Below are 11,617 nucleotides of genomic sequence, written 5' to 3'. Positions count from 1 at the left end.
ACTGTATGTATTTTGATTGGAATATTTAATCCATTTACATTGAAAGTAATTATTGACAGGTATGCACATATTGCTGTTTTATTCTATTTAAAAATATTTTTATTGATTTCAGAGAGGAAGGGAGAGAAAGAGAGATAGAAACATCAATGATGAGAGAGAATTATTGATTGGCTGCCTCTTGCACGCTCCTTACTGGGAATTGGGCCCACAACCTGGGCATATGCCCTGATTGGGAATCAAACCATGACTCCTGGTTCATAAGTTAATGCTCAACCACTGAGACACAATGGCCAGACATTTATAATTATGTTCTTTTTTAATTATTATTTCTTTCTTATTTTTAAAGAAGTCCCTTTAACATTTATTGTAATCCTGGTTTGGTGACAATGAATTCCTTTAGCTATTTCTTGTCTGGGAAGCTATTTTTTCCTTTCCATTTGGGGCCTTGCTGTGTAGATTAGTCTTGGTTGTCGGTCCTTGCTTTACATCACTCTGAATATTTCATGCCAATCCCTTCTGGCCTGAAACGCTTCTGTTGAGAAACAAGCTGATAGTCTTATGGGAGCTCCTTTGTAGGTAAGAGTCTTTCTCTTGATGCTTTTAAGATTATCTTTAACTTTCCATTTTAATTATGATGTGTCTTGGTGTGGCCTCTTTGGGTTCACTTTCTTTGGGACTCTGTACTTCCTGGACTTGTGTGTCTTTTTCCTTTACCAGATCAGTGAAGATTTTTTTAGTCATTATTTATTCAAATTGGTTCTCAGTCCCTTGCTATCTATCTTCTCCTTCTGGAACCCCTATAATGTGGATGTTGTAGCACTTCACGTTGTCCTAGAGGTCCCTTGAACTATTCTCATTAGTAAAAGTTTTTCTTCTTTTTGCTTCTCTGATTAATTTTTGCTACCTTGTCTAGTCATTCCAAATCACTGATTCCATTCTCTGCTTCATCTAATCTGCTGCTCATGCCTTCTAGTGTATTCTTAATTTCAGATACTGTTCATTTTTGAGTGGTTATTTTTTGTGATTTCTATGTCCTTTTATATGCTTTACATTCTTACTTAGTTCATCCATTCTCCCCCTAAGTTCCTTGATCATTCTTATAACCATTGTTTTGAACTTTGCATCTGGTAGATTGTTTGCCTCCATTTCATTTAGTTTTTTGTGGGTTTTTTTTTCCTAGCGATTTCTCCTGTTCTTTCATTTGGGGCATGCTACTTTGTCTCCCCATTTTGGCTGCCTCTCTGTGTTTGTTTCTATGTATTAGGTAAATCTTTTATGTCTGCCAGTCTTGATAGGCTTGCCTTCTATAGTAGGTGTCCAGTGTGGCCAATTGGCGTAGTCTCTTTGATCACCAAAGTTAGGTGCTCCAGGAATGTCCCTTGCATTGGTTACATGAGCCCTCCTGTTGTAGTTCAGTTTTGCTTGCTGTTGGCCCATCTCATCCATGGGTGGGGTTGACACTCAGGTTGGCTGACTATGAGGACTAACTGCAACCACAGTGAACAAACTGCTGTGCAAAAGCTGACCCCATCAAGTGGAATTAATCCCAGCAGGGTCTGTTGCCTGCAAGATCTCTCTTTGGGTGTTCTGCTTGTGAAGCCAACTTGGTCATGCTCTACTGTGGTCTGAAATGCAGAACTGGGTGTGTTGGCTCTTGGGTGTCGTGGAAGGGACTCCAGTGCATGTCACTGTCAAATGCTGTCCTTGAATGGCCCTGGGCTACCTCTTTGGAGCTACCCACCAAGCAATCCATAGTTTGTGGCTGCCTCTGCTGGGCCTTGAGTATACAAGGGACCAGCCAAGCTGCATACCAATGTTGACTTCCACCAGTACCAAGCCTGGGGGCAGGTCAGCAAAAGGGCCAAGGCACAGAGATATGCCTCCACCTGTGGGCCACCTGTTAGGCTTAGTCACTGAGAGACCCTCTGGCAGTATGCAGGTTATGTGAGGTATTCTCAGTGAACCACCGAGTAGAAACAAGTGATGTTCATGAGGTTGATACACATTCAATCTTGGTGCTAGTACTGGGCCTGAGGCCACTCAGCCAAAGTCCCAGGGTACACCAAGGCCAGTTGCCACCCACCTGAAACCTGTGGACCTTTGTGTCTCAGGGAGTTTTCAGGTTAAGGCCAGTAGAGTTCATGAAGCTAAAACAGACCAAGATGTGGCCATGTGGAGGAAGAGCTCTGCACAGGAATGGTGGTGTCAGTCGGGGCATGTGGTGAGTGGTGAGTAGGTGGAGAAATGAATCTTCTCGAGAGCCTCCCATTAAAGTCTGTTCCACAGGCCTAGGCTGGCCACAGCCAACAAACTTCTCTGCAGGGAACAAGTGTGGCAGGGCAGGGCCACAGGTGGTTGAGACAGTAAACCAGTGCATCCACCCAAGCTGACGCAAATGGAGGCAGAGTGCTTGACCCAGGAAAGATGGCACCTGTGAGTTGTGTGGGAGAGGGACTCAGCACAGGGACAATGGCGGCTGTCTCTCTAGCTCTCTCCTCAAAGCCACATAACCCAATCTCTCCTTGGATGACTCATCTCCTCTGAGCCCTTTAAGAGGGGGGCTGGGTTTCTAGTAGACTCCCATCTCACTCTGGCAGATGAAATTCCCGCAGATTTTCAGTCAGATATTATGTGGGCTCCCTTTTTCTAGTTCTCTTGGCTGGGAAGCCTAGAGTAAGGGTAAGTCCCACCACTCCACAGGGGGACCTTTGCAGATGAGATATCCCGCCTAATTCTCAACCACAACATGCGGGTGCTCTGCCCTTCACACTAGTCTCAATGTGGCTGCTTCTGTACATCCTTGGTTCTGAGACTTCTCTTCAGCTGGTCTTCAGTTGGTTATTCAGGCTGGCTGTTCGATAATTTGGTCCTGGGAGGAGGTGAGCACACTGCTCTGATCCCTTCTTGGATCTCCAGTAGATATTAAAATGGCTTGATGGCATGTAGCTAATTAAGCACAGAATGCTTAGGATTAGAATAAATGGGCTATCTAATTTCACGGAGAGTGAAATGTGTTTTCTTTTATACAAGGAATATATGAGAGCAGGTAAGAAAAATTTTTTTAAATGTAACTGTGGGGAAGATATGTGTATAGATGTTGGGTAGTCAAAGTGGCAGACTACAGTTGATATTCTTTTTGCTGATTTGTTCCTATTGGGAGAAAAGTCCCAAGATCTACCTCACTGCAGAAGGCAAAGTGGAGCAGATAATCCCTCTCCCTGTCTCTAAGGAAAAGGAATGTGAGTCTCAGGGAGTTTTCAGGTTAAGGCCAGTAGAGTTCATGAAGCTAAAACAGACCAATGCCTTAAATATAGCCAACCAATTGGTCTGATGCATAATTCTGAAGTAAAGATCTGTACTTTCATTACTTAGAAAGAGAATCAAAATCCATGGCAGAGCTGTAAGTGTCCAGTGGTAAAGTCCAGAACTATCATGCCCAGATGTGACAGTGGCAGCAGAGATATATAAAACAAACCATGAGTTGAAACCTTGGCTATCCTTGCCTCCCTTGGTTCCTACCTATTTTATTTTCCCAGTATCCTCCTAATAAATTCTTCCACTGATTCAAGATTATTTCAGGGACTTTTATTCAAGAACAGTGACCGGCATAAACACATGAATGGCCTTTAGCCATCAGGAACAGAGAACAATTCACTGCCTGTATATATATTGGAAGTTAAGGAAACTATAGTGGAAGACTCTGGCTCAAAGCTAGAATATTTACTTTTCTTTTAAACTAGAGGCCCCTAACTGCCCTCCCCTGCAGGCCATCTTGTGGAGGCCATCTTGTGCAAGGGCGTGATGATCAATTTGCATATTACCTCTTTATTATATAGGATTTTTATTGATTTCAGAGAGGGGAAGGGAGAGAGAGATAGAAACATCAATGATGAGAGAGAATCATCAATCAGCTGCCTCCAGCATGCCCCCTACTGGGGATTGAGCCCACAACCTGGGCATGTGCCCTGATCAGAAATCAAATCTTGACCTCCTGGTTCATGGGTCGACACTCAACCACTGAGCCACACCAGCTGGTCTAGAATATTTCTTTCTTTCATTAGTATGTTAGTTTGAGTCAAATGAACCTATAGATAGATAACCATTTTTTACCTAAAAACAAAATTTCATGCAGTTTAACCTAATATTTCTGGGCTGTATTCAGAGGCATGATAATATCTATTTCTCTCTACCTGGCTATTCTTAACTAATATTAAAAAGTTACCTTCTATTTCTTTTCCTTTATTGAATTAACAAAATTATACAGGTATCAGGTATATAATTACAGAATACATTATCTGTACATTGTATTGTGTGTACATCACCCCAGGTCAAGTCTCCTTCCATCACCATTTTCCCCCCATATAGCCCTCTCCACCTCCCTGCTGCAATCACACCACTGTCCATGTTCATGAGTTTTTTCTCTTTTTTCTTTTAATCAATCCTTTCACCCTCCAACTCAGCCCCCAACTACCATCCCTGACAGCTGTCAGCCTGCTCTCTGTCTATGAGCCTGTCTCTATTTTGTTTGTCAGTTCAGTTGCATTAAAAGGCATGGTACTATCTATCTCTCTACCTGGCTATTCTTAGCTTAATTAATTAATTAATTATTTAAATCCTCACCTGAGGATTTTTTTTTTTTCATTTTAGAGAGAGAAAGAGAAACATTCATGTGAGAGAAAAACAATTGCCTCCCACACCTGGCCTAACCAGGGATTGAACCTGCAACCTAGCTATGTGCCCTGACTGGGAATTTGCCAGCAAACTCCTCATGTTAAATGAGATTTCGTATAATTCTTAAAGTAATTAAGAAAAACATATAACTTATGAGTACCTGAGTATAGTTACCAACACCTAGAAAACAGGAAAATTTATTTTCTTTTACCTATAACATACATGTTGCATTTCCTTTTATATTTACACAGCATTAAAGGTAGTTCCTCACCAAATAATATATAATAACTCTTTAGACACTTAAAGGTAATTATTAATTTAGCCCTCAGCATTTCTCTTCATACTCAGCCATACTAAATTCCTTTACTATTTCCTGGAATCTGCTTTCCAGTCCTTTCTCATAGTCTCTGAACCTAGTACACATTTGCCAAATCTTCCAAATTGCAGAACTCAGTATATCCTGAAAGCAGGTGAAATGTGAAAGAAGAGACCAATTTTCGGTTTATGGAATATATGCCCCCAGAGAAGATGATTAAAAAGAAGTCAATGATGTGAAGTATGAACTGGGAACTACAAGAAGCAGCCAAATACTTACGTGTGCAAGGCAGACACAACACACTGTGGAAAATGAGAGAAAATTGGTTGGCTTTCGTGTTTCTTTGTTTTTTTAACCTATCACCAATCTCCTCTCAGAGAGTCCAATAACAAGTTATTAGATTCCGCTCTACAAAAATAGTTCTTAAGTTGCCACAATGCCTGCTTCAGTACCCCTGAGCTGACGGGAGCTTTTACCTGAATGGCACTTCTTCCTGTGGAACAGCCACGTAGTAACGAATGAAAAATCTCTCCGAGTCTTCGCGCTCATCGTCGGTAACAACACTGCCATTAAGTTTGGAAACTGATGGCAATCTGTCAGTAAAACCAAAATAAAGACATTTTCAGATATTAAAAGCATTTAGCTTTGGAAACAGAATTATTGACTTGAGCCATTATTCTCCTGAAAGGAACTTTTGGTGCAGCTCTGCTTGTGTACAACTACTGACAGACTAAAGGGGCATAATATAAAAGGAACCAAAATATTTAAGCTTCATTTTTGGATGAGACACTGCCCTTTTATAATCACAACTCCCTGTTCAAAATAACATTTTAGGTGGCATTGTCAAACCTGAACATAATGCAAGCCACATATGTAATTTACACACAGTCTCTAAACCTAGTACACATTTGCCAAATTCCAAATCGCAGAACTTAGTATATCCTGAAAGCAGATGCAAATGTATACTAGGTTTACCAGCCATATTTTAAAAAGTAAAAATAAAGCAGACGGAATTCATTTTAATAGTATATTGTATTTAACCCAATATATGCAGGATATAATAATTTCAACCTGTAATCAATACAAAAAAATAACTCATGAGATACTTTACATTCTCTTTTGCATATAAAGTGTTTGAAATCCAATGTGTATTTTATGCATATAGCACATTTCAATTCAGACTAGCCATATTTCAAGTGCTTAAAAGTCACACATGGCTAATGGAACCAAACTGGACAGCAGAAGTCTATAGAGTAGTAGGGACAGTTTGGTCATATACTTCAGGAATCAGCTTATTATATTTACAAAAGAGCTATGTAAAAAACACAAGACCCACAGTAGGACTTGTCCTTCCTGGAAGACAAGGATGCTGAAACTGATTTCTTCAGGGAGGTGTCAATGTCCATGTCCCTGCGAGTGGCAGGGAAGCCCTGTTGGGTGTCAGTGGATCAGAGAGATCAACACTGTTTAAGATCTTCTTCCAGGGACCTTAAAGCCTACTGCTCAACCTTTCGAAACTGCTGTGATAGTGCACAAAGGGAGCAGATCAAAGCTCCATGCCCTTCACACCTTAGCTGAACATTGCTGCTGCTAAGGTACATACAGAATAACACGCAAAGGTCATTTCAGTAGTCTGTGGGAGTCTGAGACAGGAAAGGAAGAAGATAAAATAGTAGCCATATCTAAGTCGACCTATATAATAATCAGAAAATACAGATGCTGCTCTCTTAAGTTTTACACTAATGCAACAGCCTGATTTTTAGTATTTACACTTTAAATGACCACCATGTTAACAGAAAAAATAAGGACAGCTGATTCTACCTACCTTTACTTCATGACCCAAGACAGAACTTCAAATATTATAAGTATCAAAAGTATAAAAATAGAATAGATTGGTGAGGGGATTTTGCAGTGGTCTTGGCAGGCCAATTACATTTCACATTTTTCTCATTATATTGCATTCCTTTCCTTCCAGGATTTCAAACTACAAAAGCAGCTCCTTCAAGCACAGTCTGTTCACGAGTTGGATCAACTTATAATGCACTCCCTCCTAAGGAGTGTCTCATTCCTGCAATGCAATCACAAGGCCCCAGGGGAGGGAGGCAGAGGAACTGGACAACAGACCTGGCTATTACCAACTTCCTGCGCTCCTCGGTGGTGTATGGCTGCAGAAGAGGAATGCCTAACAATCTCACTTCTTCAAGTTTAGGGAATGAATTTAGTTTGTCAATGTCTTCCCAGGACTGCAAACCTAATTTGAGAAACATATTTTTTAAATAAATCCAGAAAAGTACACGAATAAGAAGATAAACATAGAAAAAAAAACTTCAGTTAATATGTGAAATATTAAAATAATCGTAAACTAGTTAGAGATCCTGAATTTTTTTTAATCCAAGGAAAGAATGGAATACATTTTCACAGCATAAAGACTTCCCTAGTCTCTCCTATCCCTGTGATCCCAGTGGTCAAGGAGAGAGACCTTCACTCTCCGGCATCCACTCATTTACTAACGCTCCATCTCAACGGCTTGTAAAGAGAGACACAGGTGATTTCAGTAAGCAGGATGTATGCCATGATTACAGAAAAATGGTGATATGATAAGTTTTCCCATCAAGTACAGACTCACAGAACAGGACCGTTTATTGATCAGTAGATTCTGTCAGACTCAAATGTTTTTACCTAATAAATTCTAGAATGGGGCAAGTTCAACAGATCCAGAAACTAAGTATTAACTCTCTTTCATACTGTCCTGATTTTGGGGACAGGGAAAACAAATTCAAAATTTAAAGGAAACAAAAACAAAAAACCTGAACCTTTGGGTAAGAACATGCAATAAATTAAGTTCATCTAGTCCTAAAATGAAATCCTTCCTATCGCTGTGTTCTTACCTTTGGGTAAGAACATGCAATAAATTAAGTTCATCTAGTCCTAAAATGAAATCCTTCCTATCGCTTGGGTAAATATATCACCCAAGTCAATACTTGGCAGTGGTTGGAAAAATATCCCTGTAACAATGAAGCTGGCCGATTTTACAACACGTTGAATCCAAGTTAGAGAATGTGATCCCTTCCTATTTCTGTCCATCTCCAATGAAGATAAAGCAAAGGAGCAATTTATGAGGACTCTGGTGCATGACCCCCCCATCACAACCGTCCTCTCCCTTCAGCATGGCATTTCCATCCAGGAGGAAGAATGGAATTAGCTCAAGGGGTGTCAGTTATGAAACAAACAGCTTCATTATGCAAAATACTAGTTTTTAAAACTTAGTTCTCACCCTTATACCTTCTACAGTGAATTCAACTGTTTATATTTTTTCTGTTGTAGGTTATTTACTTTAAGTTATGTAGTTGTTTTAAGAAATAGGCTACCAGTAAAAGACAATGTCATGAGAATGAAACGAAAAGCCACAGACAGGGAGAATATATGTGCTAAAACATATCTGATAAAGGATCGTTACCCTATAAAATACACAAAGAACTCTTAAAACTCCACAATTAAGAAAATGAACAATCTGATTAAAAAATGGGTGAGAGACCTAAACAGACACCTTACCAAAGGATATATATAGATGGCAAGTAAGTATACGAAAACATATTCAACATCATATGTCACTAGGGAAGTAAAGACAGAAAAAAGGCCTTTCTTTTTATTTGCTGTGACCTTCCACAATTTATGAGAAGTACCTGGTAATTAAACCCCAAGATATTACCTCCTCTGTTTCAAACAGCCCCTCTGTTCAAACTGTGGGACAAGATAAGCTACTCTCAGGCTACATTCTTGCATCCACCTCCTCCCTGCTGTTTTCAGAACACAGGGATAACTCCCACCAAGGAGTCTCTAATTAGTAAAAAGTTCACTTCCCCATTCCCCTTCAAAGAAGCCTCTTTTAAACTTTCATAACTTTTGCTCTAAGCTTGTTCTACAGGCTTGGGAAAAATGCTGATAAGATAGCTCCCTAGCACATCTGCTGGACTATCTTCTGGAAAGCAAATAAACTGTAACTTTTCAAGACAACTCCTCCCTTCCTTGTCACCTAGCAATGACAGCATTATTCTTTCAAAGTGGAAGCGCTTTTTGTTCCCTACCCTGTATTGACTAGCAATGCACCAGCCCTTTCCTTTCTTGGAAACTAAAATAAACTTTCTGCATCTCTTCTTAAGCTGCGAATTCTTCCACAGCCCGTCACCAGCCAAACCCTAACATTTTGGTGGCCCGTATAGGGAGTTAACTTCTCTTCTCCTCCAACTTCTCCTCTGTCTCTGGAAATTCTATCTCTTCTCTCAGTTGTGAATTCTTTCACAGCCTGCATCACTGCCCAAATCTAACAAGGGAATTGCAAATTAAAATAACAATGAGATACCACTATGCACCTATTAGAATGGCCAAAATCAAAACCTGACACCACCAAACGCTGACAAGGATATGAAGCAATGCTCATTCATTGCAGGTACAAAATGTTACTTTGGATACAGTTTGTCAGTTTCTTACAAAACTAAACATACTCTTACCATATGATTTAGCAATTATCCTCCTTGCTATTTATCCAAATGAACTGAAAATTTATGTCTACATGAAAACTGCACACAGAGGTTTACAGCAGCTTTATTCATAATTGCCAAAACCTGGAAGCAACCGAGATGTATTTTAGCTTGTGAGTGGATAAATAAACTGCGGTAGATCCAGACAGTAGACTAGCACTGGTTGAGCCTCACAGGGTGTAAGTGCTAAAAATAAATAAGCTATCAAGCCATAAAAAGACATGAAGGAAAGTTAAGTGAAAGAAATTAATCAGAAAAGGCTACATACTGTATGATTCCAAGTACATGACATTTGGAAAAGGCAAAACTATGGAAACAGTAGAAAACATCAATGGTTGCCAGGTTGGGGAATGCAGGGAGGATAAATGGGCAGAGCATAGAGGATTGTTAGAGCAGTGAGACTACTAAGTATATTATACTACAGCGGTAGGTACGTGTCATTGTACATTTTCCAAACCCAGAAAATGTGTACCACCAAGAATGACCCTAATGTAAACTAGGTGGTGATGCGTGTAGTGCAGGTTCAAATGTAACAAACGCATCACTGGTGCTGGGAAGCTGAGAGTGAGGGAGGTTGTGCTTGTGTGAAGGGAGGGAGCATGCGGACACTTTCTGTACTTTCTGCTCTATTTTGTTGTGAATCTAAACTGCTCTAAAAAATAAAAGTTTGTTAATTTTTTAAAATCGGCTAAAAATATTCACTCCTGTGATACACAGAATTAGATGGCAACAAACTGGCAATCAAATGTATAAGTACATACTAGAAAAGAAAAGAGAAAATTTGAAAGGCACAGCAGTTTGGGATTCCCTAACCTAAATCCACACAATATGGTCTAGTTTGCAATTCCTTGTATTCTTTTTACTCTGCCTTTTACTATACAATTCATCAATTTCACTCCTTTCACAGCATGACCCCTTTAATATATAAAATGTAAATAGCTAATATAATGCTTGGCCACTTGATTTATGACAATGAATCCTTAAATTCAGCTAATCCACAGGCACCTGCAGGTCGCTCCTGAAAATGATCCTGAGAAGGCAGAGCTGACTGCAGGAATACACTTGCACTGCATTTCATGCATAAGCTCAGCTCAGTTCACATGTGGAATGAGAACAAGCCAATACCTCACCTGACTTGTGGAGGCTGATGGACCGCAGGTTAGGAAACAACCTGGCCAGTGAGTCGTCAGGCTCCTCAATAGCGTTCAGGTGGTTGTTGGCCAGGACCAGGGTATCCAGTGAAGGAAACATAGCTCCTAACTTTCGTATTTCAGTCCAGTCTTGGAGATTGTTGTCTGTTATATGTAGGAGCTTCAGAGAATGACAGCAAATAGAAGGACAAGACACTGTTTCATAGTCATTAAGGCACAGGAAGAGCTCCTCCAAACTGGAGAGAAAAAGAGAAATGTTTCATTGTGTAGAGCAGTTAACCTCCTACTTGGCATTCACTCAAGAAATAAATGCTACTATGTGTGAGCCTCTGCTAGGTGTTACAGAGAAAATACAGATATCTTCCTAAAGCTAAAATACAGCTGAGACCACAGCAGAGAAACCCAGAACTAAATTAACTTGTGCTTAATTAAGCAGTACTAACTGTAAGTACAATAGTATTTCATAGAGACATGGAATTAAAATTGTGTTAGAATAATCAGGTAAGGGTGCATAACCTTGAAGGAGGGGCAGACTTATACAAGAGAAGATGGAAGAAAATTCCAGAAAAAATAAGAACAAATATTTAGAACAGAAACAATACCTACCATTTATTGAATTTCTACCCTGTGTCAGGCCCCATGCCAGATGCTTTATAGACTGACTGTTCTTCTATTTCTGCAAGGTAGATCTAGTTATGCCCATTTTATAGACAAGGAAATAGAGCTCAGAGAGGTTAATTAGCTTATCAAAGGTCATCTATCCTATCTAATAAAAGAGAAACATGGTAATTAGCCGTACCTCTGCTACCCTTCCCATTGGCTAATCAGGGCGATATGCAAATTAACTGCCAGCCAAGATGGCAGCCTGCAGCCAGGCAGCTTGAAGCGAACATGAGGCTTGCTTGCTTCAGTGACGGAGGAAGCCAACGTTCCCCGCCTGC

General features: G+C 40.1%; 1 protein-coding gene across 3 annotated transcripts in view; it reads right to left on the bottom strand.

The window, feature by feature from the left end:
• Positions 1 to 11,617, bottom strand: part of TBCEL (tubulin folding cofactor E-like) — a 75,368-nt gene that overhangs the window by 31,793 nt on the left and 31,958 nt on the right. For all 3 annotated transcript variants that reach the window (XM_014541842.1, XM_014541835.1, XM_005857106.2), the window contains 3 exons: positions 10,656 to 10,912; positions 7,112 to 7,238; positions 5,464 to 5,580 (listed from right to left, as the gene is read on the bottom strand). In XM_014541842.1, coding sequence (XP_014397328.1) covers positions 5,464 to 5,580; positions 7,112 to 7,238; positions 10,656 to 10,912 — 501 coding nt within the window. The remainder of the gene's footprint in view (positions 1 to 5,463; positions 5,581 to 7,111; positions 7,239 to 10,655; positions 10,913 to 11,617) is intronic.

The sequence above is a fragment of the Myotis brandtii genome, unplaced genomic scaffold (genome assembly GCF_000412655.1).
Source record: "Myotis brandtii unplaced genomic scaffold, ASM41265v1 scaffold1074, whole genome shotgun sequence".
In the NCBI taxonomy this organism is placed as follows: domain Eukaryota; kingdom Metazoa; phylum Chordata; class Mammalia; order Chiroptera; family Vespertilionidae; genus Myotis; species Myotis brandtii.
This window is presented reverse-complemented; position numbering and strand designations above follow the sequence as displayed.